Below are 17,588 nucleotides of genomic sequence, written 5' to 3'. Positions count from 1 at the left end.
GTGAAACAATGCTTTAAAGTGTTATTTTTTCCATTAGGAAATGTGTTATGTCATAATGTGCAAACCATGAATTGTAACTTCCTAGCAGAGAAAAGAATGTAACCAACTGAAATACTGCATTTACTAATCAAATTCTATGGCTCCAAGATGTTGCACAGTACAATGTAGCTTCTCCTTTTTGTAGAAACAGAGCATCAGTTAATTGGATTATCCTAAACTATTGTGATTGTGAATAACTGGACATGTTTTAGGAATGGCAGTGCAGTTCACCAGGAACATTGCTTTTCTAACTTGGGGCATTGTTATGAAAAATAGATGCTAACTTTTTGGGGGGAAGCCTATATAACCATCCTCATAGAATTAGACAGTCACTTTCCCTTAAATAAAATATAAGTTGGAGATTCTCATTCTATATATTTGTTTGTCAAATTGATTTTTTGTTTTTTTCTGCATGAAGTAGAACATTTCCAAATTCTTTAAATTTAGCCCTTCTGTCAAAAACTCTACAGCAAATCACTGACTTTGTGTACTAATTAAGCTCATTCCAGCTATAGGTTCTATGAAGAAAAGTCATAATTAAGAATATATAAGAAATTTCCTCTGCATTTATATGGAAGAAACTGATAAAATTCATCAATGGTTTGGCTAGGCAGCATCAATGAATCAGCCTGTATATTTGTATGACCACCTGATTCTGTATTGGTTATCTGTACAGTGCAGCTCAAGACTTATGAAGTACATGGCATAGAGTGAATATTTGCAAGACCATCTGTCTCCAATTATCTCTGCCTATCTGGTTGGCATGCTTTGGGTCCCATTTGTTAAATAATGTCATTTTATAAGAGCAAGAGGCATTCTTTCTTTGTTGCTGCATTTTTAATACATTTCTCCCGAAGTCCACCTAGCTTCAATCTTGCCTGCTTGTCTTCAAGAAAGCTTTGACGAGCTGGCTGCTTCCAAGGCATTAGACAGGATACTAGGCGATCCCTTGGTTCAATTTGAATTATTTATGGTTAACTAGTTTTCCCGTACCTCCCGCATGGTCATTTCTATTTCTATTTAACTTGTTTATATTACTGCTTTTTTAACTCTTATAAGCCCATAAGTTTGTATGGGTAGGCAGCTATAGAAATTGAAACAATCTTTCTCTGATCAAAAATCTACATAAGACTCCCCTCCCCAACACAGAGACTTGTTATGGGAGGTGCAATCATGTATGTTTCTAGAATAATGTACAAAAGGAGATAGTTTCATTTATAAAGATAGCTTACATTAGTTGAATTAAAAGAACCTGTATCTGGGAAATTTATATCTTTAACATCAGTAGAGGAAAAATCTTTGAAAAACATTTTTAAAAAGTAAATAAATGGAAACTGATAGAGGAATAAATACAGCAAGATAGGCTGGCTGTATATTAGTCTACCTATCCTTAGATGATACCATTTTTATTTTCTCCCATTCTATTGTTTGTTGATTTATCTTTGGTACTTCATTGAATGATCCTATCTCACTGGTACATGTTTTTTTTTTAACTTGCCATGATTATTATTTCAATTTTCTGATGGAAAGTTACCATCTTTCTAACAGAACATATTGACATGCTTTCATTTAGGATCAGATACTTTTTCCTCAGTTAAATACTGACTAGGATTAACATCTATCTTCAGAAGGATAAATATGGCTGTTAAATCAATACCACTAAATTTGAGGTAGATAGCTATTACATGTTATTTTTCAGAATTATATCCAGCCACCAAGTTCATCCTGTAAAAATTGGCTCCCAACATTCTTTACAATCTTTTTATATTAGTTTCTTGGGGGGGGGGATTCTTTTTTAAAACTAGAACTAAGTAAAAAGAAATATAGATGGAATTCCATATTAAAAATAATGATGTTATCCCTACATTTTCTGATTCTATTTCATAGGTAATTATCTCTCATTGAAATTATAAAGACTTTTGTCTCAGATGTATTTGGCTGTATAGCAACTACATCTTATTCTCCTCAGGTATTAAAACCTGAGGTGACAGTTAGCCAATGTTCAATCTGTCAATGACCAAATTCTTTAGAGACTCAAAATCATTCCCTATGATTCCTTAATATGTTTGATGGCCACAAAACTATTCTAACTTTCAATGAGAAAAAAATTCAGTAGCTGCATTGGAATGAGTGGAAAGATGAATCTTCAAGAATCAGGTAAACTAGACCCAGTCCAGCAGTCGACCTTGAGCCAATCATCATCCTTTTATTTATTTTTGTGTTGCTGTGAAGGTAAGATAGGGGCTGTACTATATATACATTCTGAGCTCTTGGAGGAAAAGTAGAACCTAAATGCAACAAATAAATATAGGAATAAATATGAATTATTTAAAAAAGCAATATATATTTTCCTACAAGTGACTACCATGAAAAGAAATCTAAACTGATTTCCAAAAAGAATAAAAGTGGTATTTGGCCACCACTGAGTCACACCAAATATAGATGAATGGACAAGTAGATATGACATATTTGAAAACCTGTTGGATTCTATCCCATCTTTTGACTTCGTATTTTCTCAATATTTATGCAGCAATTCTCTACAGAGAACAGTGTTTCCTTTGCTTGCTCCTGCCTGATCTTCTTTTTCACTTGATCTCAATGAGCATGGCAACTCTACTGATGAAAAAATAATTTACCATATGCACAATAAAGAGCCTATTAACAGTCCCTAAGGTGTTTTTTTTTTTCACAATTTATCAGTTGTCCCATAACCCTCCTTTTACATTCTAGGAATTTGATTCCTACATGCTTTCTTTTTCCATGTAATTATTTGATGAAATGGCCTCCTTGGACCTAGCAAAGAGAGAGAAAATAATACAGTGTGCCAAGCTGTAATGCATCACCAACCTGTATTTCTTTTTCAAAAATAGCAACCCACCTGGGGAGAGGAGTAAGAACAATAAAAAGCAGTCTGAACAGACTTCCCATTCTTGTTATTTTCTTACTAAAAGAAGTATTTATCTGCTGCTGTGCTCTTTTTAAATATGTCTATGTCTTTTATCTCTGTACATCCTGGATGTATTTCAATACACTATATAAACCTTCTAGATAGGCAATAATTATGCTGGCTTGCAGGATGCCTCTAGAGTGCAAAGCCTTCTTTATCTTAAATAATGGGAACTTGCTTGAGATAAAACTGGGGTTTGGACTGACTTCTGACATATTGGCCATAATATCCCCAAACTATGGGTTATTATCCTCACTACTATAGATCTTGCTGCATGTGGCATGGATACAAAAACAGTTGAATACCTAATTTAAATGGTCTAAAATTGTTACTAAAAGATGATTAGTGAAAGCCTGGATTGACCAAACTCATAATGGATACCAGTAATCAATATATATGGGGCCATCTGGTGATGATCACAGTATATGGAAAATTGTGACATAGAAGTTATGGGGAGTAAATGGTAAAGAGAATGAATTAACAAATGAAAACAAAAAAAATGTATGTTTGTGCAACAGAAAAAGAAAAGATGTCATAGAACTGAATGAGGTGGTTAGATTTTGAGGGTTATATTCTGATAATTAAATACAAGAATGGGAACATGTAAATCTAATTTCGAATAAAGAGCTAAAATTTGAAAGTATAAATTTCATAAAGTATACATTGATATTATATGTTATCAATGCATATAAAAGTAGGAATCCATAGGTTGATGCTTGCTACATGTTATACTCCAGTATAGCAAAGGGGACAAACAACCAAGTAGTGGAGTATATAAAACCAGACATATTGCTGCAAGGCAAAATCACAACATTTCACCTTACTTATTTCAACCATGTCATGAAATCAAACTCACTGGAAAAGGCAATTTTGTTTGGAGTGGTCCAAATAGTACAGTAAAAGGAAATGAGGCCACCAGATACACAATGGCTAGACACCATGCAAACTGACAACAGCCAAATCATAAAGCAACTGAAAGAAGCTGTACAAGATTGGAAAAATGTGGAGAGCTGGTTCATAGAATCAATCAGACATGATTTGAACAGATAGAATCTTCATCAAGCTTCAGTGAATGATGATAATGTAAAAAAACAGAGATGGGTTTTGAGAAAAATTGTGTAATATTTTGAATGCAATCCAGAATCAGTCTATTCATATGCATATATGGAAAAGGAATTAATATCCATCTAAATGCACCATTGATTAGTGACTTACGATAAAAGGTTGACAGAATTAGTGAAGAATACCATTTTTTTCTGGTGATGAGAGAGGATCATGGGAAAAGATAGGCATTGAAGAAGAGGAGCAAAGGGGAAGAAATGAGAAGAAAAATAGAATATCTGCAGGAAAAGAAAGTATGCTTCTTGAATTAAAAAATATTAAAAGGTAAATTATCTCCCACAGAATGAATAGAAACTTGACATAAGGAAACAGGATGTAGAAGCTGCTTGGAACAGAGTGAAAATAATTATGTTACAGAGTGCCAGAGAAATGTCTGGAGTTATGCTAATGGGGAATACAAAAAAGGATGCTCAACAGAATGATGGAGTGAATGAGGTTGTGGGATGAAGTCAAAATAATATCAGAATGACTACTGCCAAAAATGAGTGAAAAAATATATAAAATGGGTATAGGGCAGTGATGGCGAATCTTTTAGACACTGAGTGCCCAAAAACTGCCCCGCCCGCCCCCACCCTGGCCTCCATCCCATCCGCCTGCAGGGCCATCTACTGCCTCCACGGCCCACCACAGCAGACCACCCAGGCAGCCCTGCAGCACAATGGCGGCCACGCCGTCTGCCCGCACCCCACAGCATCATTTGCATGTGACAGGGCATGAGGGCAGAGTCTTGTCCCTGTTGCCTGGCTGCCATATCCTTGGCTGTGCTGCTCCACGCGGGCTGCACTGGGGGCGACTCTCCTCTGGGGGGCTGCTGGTAAGGAGGGGCCTCCGGGGGGAGGCAGGGCTAGAGTGATGGCACACGTGCCCACAGAGAGGGCTCTGCGAGCCATCTCTGGCACACATGCCATAGGTTTGTCACCACAGGTATAGGGAGAAAAATGTACTTGCAAAAAATGAAATCCAAGAGATCACAGAACAATTCAAATTAAATCAGAGGAACTGCAGAAGTATTTTGATATTATATTTAAAAAAAATCTTTTCAGAATGGGTAAATAACCATCAGGAGAGTGAATAAAATTCAAAAGAAAAAGGATGAAATTATTTGGGAGGGAACTGACATAAGAGAATACTGAAAGAAGTTTTGTTTAGAGATTTATCTCAGTGATATGTTGAAGAGTGGCATGGAAATGGTTGCTATCAACGCTTGTGCCCAAGAAAACAAAATAATGAAAAAACAGCGTAAGTATGGTCTGTTGCTGGGAATGAATGCTCACTGGAAGCCAGACTTATTCTATGAGAGCTTTCTTCTGCCCTCTTTGTTATAAGGAAATGAGAGTTGAATAAGTCAAGAGAAATATAAAAGCATGTTAAATATAGTGTCAAGGGGTTACTTAAGAGTAAAACAAGAAGATATAAGTTTGAGAAGTACTGAATGAACGTAAATTAAATGCGAATGTAAGTGCTTTGATCATATTAAGATAATGAATAATGACTGAATGAAAAATAAATTTATAATAGAAGAAAGAAGGCCAAGAGAAAAAAGGAAAGATCAATAAAATCATGGTTGGATGGAATTAATGGTAGTCTGAAAAAGAGAGAGGGGAAAATTAAAAAATGGTTGAAAAGCCCTGGCCTAGAAGACCTCCAAGGTCCTTTCCAACTATTGTTGTTGTTGTTGTTGTCATCGTCGTCGTCATCATCATCATTATTATCATACACTGATTCTAAACTTCAGCAGTTTTCTTGGGTTTGGATGGAAACAAGAAATAGAACTGGGTACCCTTAGCATCCTTAGCCACCATACCCAAAAACTGTCACAGCATCTTTCCCAGTAGTGATTTATACAGGTAGTCCTACTTACAATCACAATTTGAACCAGAATTTTTGTTGCTAAGCAAGACGGTTGTTAAGTAGTCACACCTGATTTTACAACTTGTTTTGCCATGATTGTTAAACAAATCACTGCAGCTGTTCAGTGAATTCTGCTTCCCCCATTGACTTTGCTTGTCAGAAGCTGGCTGGGGAGCTGGCCAGTGGAGATCATATGGTCCCCTGGATGCTGCAACCAATTCATGCTGGTTGCCAAGCATCCAAATTTCGATCACGTGACTGTGGGGATGCTGCAAAGGTTGTAAGTGCGAGGACCAGGTTGTAAAGTCTCTTTTTTCAGTGCCATTGTAAATTTGAATGGTCGTTAAACAAACAGTTGTAAGTCAAAGACTACTTGCAATATCACATAGAGTTTGGGTCATCAGACAATTGCAGGGGAACATTTATGGCATCGACAAGAATGCAGAAGCACCTTCTGAAACTGACCTTTCAAAAATAATCTGCAATAATTCATTGCAAATCAGATCCTTCCTATCTTATCCTGATGCAATTCAGGAAGATTATTGTTGTTCTTGTTGCTGTTGTTGTTTTAAAAAATATGCCTCTAAACCAGATTTGTTTATACATTAAAAAAAGTCCAATATCTTTATAGGAACCAATTTGGTGTAGTTAAGTACCAGGCTGAAAACCAGGAGATCAGGAGAACCAGGAGTCCTGCCTTGGATACAAAGCCAGTTGGGTGACCTTTGGCCAGTCCCAGTTTCTTTAAGCCCTAGGAAGGAGGCAGTGGCAAACCACTTCCAAAAAATCTTGACAAGAAAACTTCATGGACCAGTCACAGGAGTCAAGACTTGAAAGCTTGCTTACACATGTAACGCATGCACACACACACATAAACACACACACACACACACACACACACACACACACACACACACACACCTTTATAGTTAAAAATAACATCTAGTTATGCCAAAGCCCAGATGTAAAATTTTTGAGAGGACGTACAAGCCTTTGCTTATGTTACCCTGAAAAATGTGAGTGTTGATGGTGTCATTTAAAGCAGCATCATTACATTTATTTGTATCATTTACCTTATCTCTTCTTCTTAAAGTCAGTCCTATTCTTAATTCTGAGTATTTACAAAAGATACTATGCAGGTAGTTCTTGACGTATGACTACAAATGAGCTCAAAATTTCCGTTACTAAGCAAGACAGCGGCTAAGTGAGTTTTGCCCCATTTTATGACCTTTCTTGGCATAGCTGTTAAACAAATTACTGCAGTTGTTAAGTTAGTAACATGGTTGTTAAGTGAATGGCTTTGCTTGTCAGAGAGTTACAAAAGGTGACCACATGACCCTGGGACATTGCAACCACCATTCATATGAACCAGTTGCTGAGCATCTGAATTTTGATCACGGAGATGCTGCAACAGTCATAAGTGTGAAAAATGACCAGATCATTTTTCTCAGTGCTGTTGTAACTTCAAACATTCACTAAACAAATGATTGTAAGACAAGGATCACCTGTACTTAATATAATTTGATTTGGTTTGCAAATGCCACTAAATAATAATAATGATAATAATAATGATGATGACAATGATGATGATGATGATGATGATGGAAGGGACCTTGGAGGTCATCTAGTCCAACCCCCTGCTCTAGCAGGAAACCCTATACCATTTCGGACAAATGGCTGTCCAATATCTTCTTAAAAACCTCCAGTGTTGGAGCATTCACAGCTTCTGGAGGCAGGTTGTTCTATTGATTAATTGTTCTCACTGACAGGAAGTTTCTCCTTAGTTCAAAACAAATTTTGCCACTGGAACATTCCATGCTAATTTTCATCAATGAGAGGATATAAAATATAGAGAGCAAGTTTGGTCTGACGGTTAAGGCACCAGACTAGTAAGTGGGAGACCCTGATTTCAAGTCCTGCCTTAGCCTTGAAAGCCAAGGTGACTTTGGCCTAGTCACCATCTCTCACCTAACTCACCTCACAGAATTGTTATTGTGGGGAAAGTCGGAGGAAGAAGGTGAATTGGATAAATTCACCACCTTGAGTTATTTGTAAAAATAATAAAGGCAGGTTACAAATTAATTAAATAAATAAATGTAAATTAGAAGTAGTTCCTCATTTGTTGACGACAGTTGGGACCAGCAACTTGGTTGTAAAACAAAGCAGTAGCTTAATGAAACTCTTATTATGTTTATAATCTTAACCCCGGCTTTTCTTTGCTTTACAGACCTCTGAAGAGCATCAATGTGAGGTTTGGTCACAAAGTTACTTTTTCATCATGATGGTAATGAACAGTCGCTATATGGGGCGGTTGGTAAAAAAGGATTCCCTGTGCTCCTTGGTTTCATGCTTTAATTCCAATATTTGCATGCAATCTTGCAAGTAAAATTGGTAATATACCGTCATCATTTGTCTTTCTCATAAAAGTCCTGCTTTAAGTCATTTTTATTGGACAAAACTTACTTTACTTTCTTTTTAAGCTAACAGAATTCAGACCTCTAGGTTACTTTGTGGCCACAGCCATGACTTTCTAATGTCAGTAATTTCTCTATCAAAGGTAAAAGAGGCAACATGTTACAGTATTTGTGTCCTATCACTCAATTCTGACTCTTCCATTTCATTTTAAATATGATTTATATTTCTTTTCATTTCTATTTTAGGGTTTAGGCCTGAGGTAATTAAACCTTAGGAAAGCATGAATTTAAGCCCCTCTGAACATATTTAAAGCATGTGGTTACTGATGTGACTAAATCCCAGGGCACCAACAACAACATCTCATTGTCTTGGTAAGGTATCCTCTCCATCCAAGCACCAAGTTAAAGACATGTAAGTTGTATTTAGACATTAAGTAAGTGTGACATTTCTAGTTTCTAGGTTGTATGAAACACATTTCACTAGCATCAGGATGGTACCTGGCTCCAAATAGCACAAAGAAAAATGTACACAATAAACAGAAGCAATGGGCAAGATGCAATTCTCACAGTCCGAAAGCAAACTGAATTGGGGACCTAAAAACCAATAATATCAAAGAATACCCAAAACTAAGGTAACAATCATGTAAATTCATGCTTTAATTCCAATACTTGCAATCTGTCAAGTAAAACTGTTATCATTGTTACTGTTGTATTTGTTATTTGTTACTGTTTGTAAATTGTTACTGTTATCGTTGTCTTTCTCTTAATAGTCCTGCCTTAAGTCATTTTAAGGCTGGATGATAAATTGATAGTGACTAAACATCAAACTAAGGCTTTAAAAAAGTTTTAAAGAATGAACCTTTCAGTCTCTCTTTCACTGTTTACTTTTTAATAAAATACAGGCAGCCTCAGTGAATTTTTACAGCAATAGTCTGTAAAGTATGCATCTTTTTACAATTGGAAAATCTAAAATATTATGTTTTGTCAACCTGTCAAGTGGAAATTCTCTCCTCAGCATAAAGATGTAGAAGAAGACAAGGTTGAAATCAGATTTCCTGTTACTGAGTTATTTTATACAGACTGTTTTCCTTTAAAGGAAGAACATATTGAATGTATATTTCAGATGGCTGGTTCAAGTCAAGGTTACAACTAAAGAATGCAGGTAAGAAAATCTAATCTATTTTTTTGTTCATGCTACAGGCCACTAGCCTTCCCTTCCAAAACTTCTGCTGGTTTCAGGAAGTGTGAATGTCCATTGTCATCTACTGGAGTGTCCTCCTCTGAAGCTGAATGGAAACTTGGTACATCAATTTCAGAAGAGTTGCTGCATGACAAAAAGATAGGTATATTTTCCTCCTATTCACCTTGGTTTCAGTCCTGATATTCTTTTCCCCATGGCTGCCATTTGAAAAAAAGAAACCTAGACATAACATTTGCATGCATAGACTTAACATATAGTCTAGTCTAAATGCAATTAGACAAAGTAAAGTTGTAAGTATAGAAGTTTTCTACATTACCTTGAATTCTGTCTCAATGTTGGCTAGTCTTGCCAGCTCATTGCTTAACTCCAAAGCAGTAAGAACAGGGTCTTCACTAGATAGAGACAAATAAGCCGCACTTGCTAATCCTTTGTAGGCATTCATTCTTGATCGAGAATGACTGAATGAATCTTTTCTTTGCTTCTCATTGCATTCGTCGCATTTACAGAAGTAGTCATGAGGTCTTTCTATCCGTGCCCCTTTCAGGAGCAATATATGAACGATTTCATACTCTTGGCAATGAGCAGCAAGTATAATAGGGGTAACATCATGGGAAAAGCGTGTTCCATCTTCATCGTAAGCATAAAAATCATCGTCTCGTAATTCTTGCTCGAGTGGGCTTAGAGTGAGACGCTGCCCTTGTGCAAAGGCTGGATGGTTCAATATTGCTTCCACAATCCGTACATATCCTTTACTGATGGCTAACAAGAGGGCATCTCCAACCCTTGCTAAATTGTCTTTCTTTAGAAGAAGTTCGGTGACCTCCAGATGTTCATTGCCAACTGCCAATTGCAGGGCATTTTGTCCCATGTAATCAACACAATTGAAATTCAATGTTTTGGATTCCTCTAGCATTTTCCGTACCACCGGGATGTTGCCATATTCTGCTGAGTCCAAGAAATGCTCTTCCTCAGATGTCAAATTGGTGCCTTTCTCATTGAACATATAGGCTGGGCCTCGGATGGCCTGCCTCCTCCCTTTCTCCCGGAGGGTGGTGTGTCGCCGATGCATGTTTGTAGGATGAGGTGTTCAAGCCTGGATGGAAATAATGGAACATAGTAAGACAGAGTTTCTTTATAATGATTTGATCTGCTGAATATTAAATCCATAGATTTTCCACATTTTTCTGAAGAGTGTTTGAAGGAATTAACTGTTCAAATGAAATGGATAGGTGCTTAACTAGATTAGCCCTCTACACAGAAACATTCAAACAAAGCATGCTTTAGAGAAATCTGCATGATTCCAGTATACCTATTATAATTTTCAGCTAGAATCAAATGCTAGCTAAAGTTGGGAATAAACAAAGTATCGTTAATTAATATAAACATAAACAAAACCACTAAAAATAAAACTGGTAAGTCATAAAGCCCAGCCACCTGTATTTTTTTATGAGATCCCCTTTTGTACGTTTTGTTCCAAATCAAGTAGTTTCAAAGTAAGTAATTGTTCTTTGAATACATAATGGTCTCTCTTTTCTAAGTTAATAGTTCAATAAGTAACCTTCTTTAAAGGAATAATCCAAGGAAATGAGACACCTCCAAGACCTCACTTGATCTTCCTCAGGAGGACATGGCTTAGCATATTTCCAAATTGCAAAATAGCAGGATGACAAGACACAATAAGCCAAAATCATACATTAATGGATGGAATGGGATATATAAAGTCAAATGTGCCTATATTGTACTAGACTGTATGTCTAAGCTTAGGATGAAGAGGCCAATGGAACAATGGTGATAACAGTCAGGCCAAAGGCTACAAGTGAATGATTCTAAATGATATGATAATTTTAATGATATCTGGCTTTGAGTTCTTCCACTAGACTTTGTTTTTGTTTTATAACATCTTCAAAAAAAATTACACTTCATTGTTTATGTTTAATATTGTATAACTCCTGATTACATAGTCAGAGCTATAAAGATGAGAGATCGTGAAAGCAAAACCGGGTATGAATTTTGAGTGAAGTCTTGAAATTTACACACAATGTTGCAGCCCTTACAAGAAATTGAGTGGTTTTAGTAAGTTTAAAAATATTGCTGGAAACCTGAAAACATAAAATAATTTATAAGTCACACTGTCTCTTTGAAGTTATTAGTCTGAGTTATGGATTCCTAAATTTGAACATATTTTCTCTGCAGAATTGTCATGTTTTATTTTAAAAACAAAGATGACAACATGGCATACACATAACCGTACATAAATATTTGATGAAGAATTCAGAGGAACTCCAAAGTTTCATATCACTTTACCAATGAACATTCTTTTGCTGTTGCTGCTGTTGAATTATCAAATTATTGTCTAATCAAGTTGTGAGGTTATGATATTTACTCTCAGCATCAAATTTAACAGTGCTTCTAATCAATAGAAATGCTTGTTCAGCAACTAAACACACACACATTCCTACACATGCATGACAGTATGTTTCCAATTTTCAATCTGACAGAATTAAAATTGCTTTCCATTTCTTGACCAAAGAAAGAAAAAGTTGGCCAAAGGGTAGATCAAAGTACAACATCCAGAGTAAATAATTTCTCCAATGATCTCTGTTATTTCATGCCTTATTTAAACTCTAAGGGATGATCTGAATTAATTCCATGAAGAGAAGGTTTTAACTTTGAAAAACATGGACCACCAAAGCAAAGCACAGTGACAAAGATGTATAAATGAAAAAAATAAACAAATCAGCATTAATTAGAGCACCCAGCAGTATTTTGCAAATATAAAATACTCATTAGGAGTTTGGCAGTATATTAATTTGAGATGATAGATAGTTAGATAGATAGATAGATGATAGATAGATAGATAGATGGATAGATAGATAGATGGATAGATAAACAGATAATAGATTGATGATGATGATGATGATGATGATGATAGACAGACAGACAGACAGACCCCAATGGGCATTTGGCTTTTAGTTATGTGAATGGTTCTTTTTCTATGATTTCTATATTTTTAATACATCCTTTGGACTTTACTGTATTCTACCCAGAGTTTATGAAGACCACAGAGGGCTATTAATGTTGTAAAATGAAACCAATGAAATCATAAATAATGTAATTTAAAACAAATCTCCCGACAGACAAACAAGCAAGCAAAAGTTAAATCACCTGAGAACAAGACAGAAATGCAAGAACTCTTTTTGGCAGATGAAGAAAACTTTTGAAAAATGAGAGGTCAGGTTTTACCACTTTAATGATATTAATACAGATGTTTGCATGCTTCTTCATGAATGTGAGCAATTAAAGTCTTTTCAAATATATACTGTATATTTTCCCCCTTTTGTCTAATGTCATTTTTAAAACACAAATTTCAAGACCTGCATACCATTAATGAAAAGCATGGAAATATTGTAGAATATTATAGAATGCCATGGATATTGGCCCAATTCAGAGCTTCTCAAAAGCTGATAGAGTCATCTCTTGACAGTATCCGAATAACAAGCATAATAATTGAGACTGAGAGCTGGTTCATAAATGATTGTTTTCTTTTGCCAATTCTACTTGGCCTTCACTTCTGAGAAACAAATTTATTGTTTCCTTTGATACTCTGGGATCAAAAAAAGGAAAAAACAAAAGCATTGCCTAGTTGTCCAATTGTCCAGAATTATCACCAGTTTTACAATCTCTTATCATGTATGATTAAGAAGAGGCTAGACAATCACTTGTCTGAGATGGTATAGGTTCTCCTGCTTGAGCAGGGGGCTAGTCTAGAAGACCTCCAAGATCCCTTCCAGCTCTATTCTGTTCTATTTGGGAGGATATTTCATAGAATTCAGAACTGATTCCATTGACATCCTTTAATTGTACTTAATTTCATCCCCTTATCTTTTGACCATATTTTAAAACATTAACAAAGCATTTACTAAACACACACATGAAAAATCCAAATATTTATTCATGTTAAATGCATCCCATAATAAAGATATATTACAAGTCAACAGATGTAGGGAAACATATTAGTGGTCTATTTACTTTTGGATGGACTGAAATGAAACAGATACAATGGTGCTTTTCAGTTGAGTGAAAAAAATGAATACAATAAGAGCTTTGATTAAATAATCACAGTCGAAGTATGCAAACTCCTGTAAAAAAAAATCATCATATGCTTGGAAGAGTCATCAAGGAAAATTAGTCAATTCAGTGCACACTCTACAAAACAGGATGCATCTAATAGCCAGGGTAGCATAGTAACTAAGATGTACCAGTTAACGTTTTCAATATTAATGTCTTGGATATTGGTTCAAAATTCCTCTCAATCACTAAAACTAACCGTCTAACTTTGAATCCATTATTCTTTCAGAGGGATATCCTCAACACAGAGGGACATCCTCAACATAGAAAATTAAGATTAGCTGCTTTTAATGAATATGCAGTGTTTAAAAAGGGCAGGACACTGTTTTGAAATCAGTGACTGTTGCTGTAAACACCCCTTTTCACTCAGTCCAATCTGAGAGGTGGTTGTGTAAATGTTGTGTGAATGAAATTATGAATGAATGAATGCTGCCTTGAGCTTTCAGATAAATAATAATAATAATAATAATAATAATAATAATAAAGTTGGAAGGGACCTTGGAGGTCATCTAGTCCAACCCCCTGCTAGAAACCCTACACCATTTCGGACAAAACCCCCTGCTCAGGCAGGAAACCCTACACCATTTCGGACAAATGGCTGTCCAGTCTCTTCTTAAAAATGTCCAGTGTTGGAGCATTTACTGCTTCTGGAGGCAGGCTGTTCCACTGATTAATTGTTCTCACTGTCAGGAAGTTTCTCCTTAGTTCTAGGTTGCTTCTCTCCTTGATTAGTTTCCACCCGTTGCTTCTTGTCCTGCCTTCAGGTGCTTTGGAAAATAGCTTGATTCCCTCTTCTTTAGGGCAGCCCCTGAGATATTGGAATACTGCTATCATGTCCCCCCTTGTCCTTCTCTTCGTTAAACTAGACATACCCAATTCTAGCAACCGTTCCTTATATGTTTTAGCCTCCAGTCCCCTAATCATCTTTGTTGCTCTTCTCTGTACTCTTTCTAGAGTCTCAACATCTTTTTTACATTGTGGTGATCAAAACTGGATGCAGTATTCCAAGTGTGGCTTTACCAAGGCATTGCAGAGTGGTATTAATACTTCACGTGATCTTGATTCTATCCCTCTGTTAATGCAGCCTAGCACTGTGTTGGCCTTTTTGGCAGCTGCAGCACACTGCTGGCTCATATTTAGGTGATTGTCTACTAGGACTCCGAGGTCCCTCTCACAGGTACTACTATTGAGCATGGTGCCACCTATGCTGTACTTGTGCATTTGGTTTTTCTTGCCTAAATGTAGACCTTGCTTTTTTCACCATTGAATTTCATTTTGTTAGTTAGTGCCCAGTGTTCAAGTCTGTCCAGATCCTTCTGTATCTTAAGATCTAAATGCACTTAATTAATTAAATCACAAATGCATTTGAATGAGATAGAATTTCAGAAAAAAAAATCTTTTGCACTATGGCATAGAATATAATTCCATAATTATAACTGTTATGCAGATGTTCCTTTATATTTTTTCATGTGATAATTACCAGTCTATGCCACCTTGAAATTTAAGTGACTGTTCATTGTAATATACTTTTCTTATGGCAATTTGTAATGGTATAGTGGAAAAAAGGTCCAATTCCGATGATAGAATAGCTTAATACTTATAGATACCCACTTGATGCAGAAGTCTACATAGCAGCTTTATTATGTATCACTTTTTACAGGTTAAGTTCTCTACTGTGCATCTTTACATTTCTGACATTTAAGCATATAATTCAAAATTTGGGGATGCCAAAGACCAGCCTTTTCTGATCATCCATAGCCTTGGGAGATTGAAATTATTAAAAGAGCAAATATTAAGGAAAAATAATTCTTAGGGATTGGTATAAGCAAAATGCTTTTACTTCTGTAGTAAAAGGAAACAAAAGAATAAAATATCATAGAAAACGAAATCAAATATTTAATTATTACATTCAATATTTTGATATTGAATTTGATATTTGAATATTAAATTACACCAAACAGAAAATTAAGTGCAATGGTCATAGAAATTAAATATTTACATATTAATTTCAGCTAAATGGCCTTACCCTAACTTGACCAAGAATTTTGTTCTTATTCCTACCCCACAGCAATAAATCTTCAATAGAAAATGTTTTTCTCAACTTTAAATAATTCCAAGAATAATATTTAGCTATCTCTGCAGGGATGGTAAAACTTATTACCAGTCAAAAACAGCAGATCTTTATGTTGCAATTCTTCTCTGCTTTGGGAATTAATCCCATGTACAGACAGTGAAACTAATGCATTCTTTTAAAAGTCTAATTATGAGCCTTGATTACACCCATCTTAACATTTTTGTTTAATGATGCTTTGCATTTAAATTACTCTGTATTTGCATATTCTATGAATACTGCTAGTGATCAATCTCGTTAGGCAAGCATTTAAGAAACGGTGCTTTTCTGGGAATAATGTGTTGACATTTGGTGACATCGGAGAACAATATTTTGATTAAGAGTTAGCTTGTCAATCCTGCTTTTTGTTGTGTTTTGTTGTTAAAGGAACCAGATGATATAGATACCTTTGGCAGGATTCCTCTTGAAAATCAAAATATGTATTCATATAATACATATGAATCATGATTGTCCCTTATGTGCAGATAAAACCATCAATCAAATCTTGACTTTGGTGTGAACTTTCTCCAAACCAAACCCAAAGGACGTCAGTATCTACCAAAAGAATAAAAAGCTGAGAACATTTCCCATTTTGATCCAAGACATCACTACAACAAAAGGAAATAATATTAAAAAAAATGCATTTTATGTGATGTAAGAATGTTAAAAAACAATTCCAGTAGAAAAAAATTTGCAGACCTCTAATATCCTTTTAGTACAAATCTAGTAAAAACCATGCATTTCGTTGGCCTTGATATTCTGTAATTATACGAAGTTTTTTTTTCATTGAATGCATATCACATTACCCAATTTCATTTCTCTGGTATGCATAAACATGCATGCATGCTCATATTTCTAGAAATTATATACAAGCATACCATATGTTTACAGTTTATATGTTTGTGAGAGACAGAGTATGTGAAGATGGAGATATGAGATTTTGTATATGTTCCATATTGATTGGTTAGACACCATCTTGGTTATTTATACTGTACTACATTCTTAATAGTATGTTTGTTTCTCTGTCTGTCTCTCTTCTCTCTCTTTCTCTCTGTCTGACCTCTGTCTGTCTGCCTGTCTATCATCTATTATCTATCATTTATCTATCTGTCTATCCAGAATGGTTGATGTTGTTATTATAATTTGTAGCACTATTGGTAAAGTAGTATTTATTCAATTATTTTCATATAATAAATATTTGAAGTCAATGAGCAATCAGAAACTTCATGAAGAGGTAAATGAGTAGAAGAGTTTGAGGGCCCATGTTATAGTAGAATGAAAAAAATCTGTTTATCTATTTCTTGTTTAGCACTTTTAACCTTGACTAGAGAATAAAATAATAAATATATATCCAAAATGAGATCATATATTCCCATTAACAAAAATGGGAAGTGGGGGGGAGGGGAGATTGAGATTAAAGAGGCAAAATGCAAAGGTTGTACCCAGAATCACATTTTTACTTTTTTACCTCAGTGATGTGATTAAGAGTATAAATCAAAAACATGGGTATCAGATTATCTTGTTATGTTCCATCCCTTTCCAGATTTAATATACCATACTTTAAAAATATGATTAAATGAATACATTCTTTTTTCTAGATTTAAAGCTGGAGCTTGGCTGTATACCACTCAGTATCTGTCTCTGTTTAAAAATGTGAAAAATAAATAAAAATAAATAATACAAGCATTGATTTATGATTTATCCACATGCATTTCTGAGAAATTAAAAGCCTTATTTTTTTTAAAAAAGAATTATGTTAGAAGGAATCAAATTATG

General features: G+C 35.3%; 1 protein-coding gene across 2 annotated transcripts in view; it reads right to left on the bottom strand.

The window, feature by feature from the left end:
* The window catches only part of TRPC7 (transient receptor potential cation channel subfamily C member 7), a 148,660-nt gene extending 137,982 nt beyond the window's left edge, over window positions 1-10,678 (bottom strand). For both annotated transcript variants that reach the window (XM_039334849.1, XM_039334850.1), the window contains exon 1: window positions 9,891-10,678. In XM_039334849.1, coding sequence (XP_039190783.1) covers window positions 9,891-10,643 — 753 coding nt within the window. In that variant the 5' untranslated portion in view covers window positions 10,644-10,678. The remainder of the gene's footprint in view (window positions 1-9,890) is intronic.
* Between the last annotated feature and the right edge of the window lie 6,910 nt (window positions 10,679-17,588).

This window comes from Crotalus tigris, unplaced genomic scaffold (assembly GCF_016545835.1).
Source record: "Crotalus tigris isolate CLP2741 ecotype Arizona unplaced genomic scaffold, ASM1654583v1 scf7180000017638.2057652, whole genome shotgun sequence".
In the NCBI taxonomy this organism is placed as follows: Eukaryota; Metazoa; Chordata; class Lepidosauria; order Squamata; family Viperidae; genus Crotalus; species Crotalus tigris.
The sequence above is the reverse complement of the archived record's forward strand: the minus strand, read 5'-3'. Positions and strand labels throughout refer to the sequence as shown.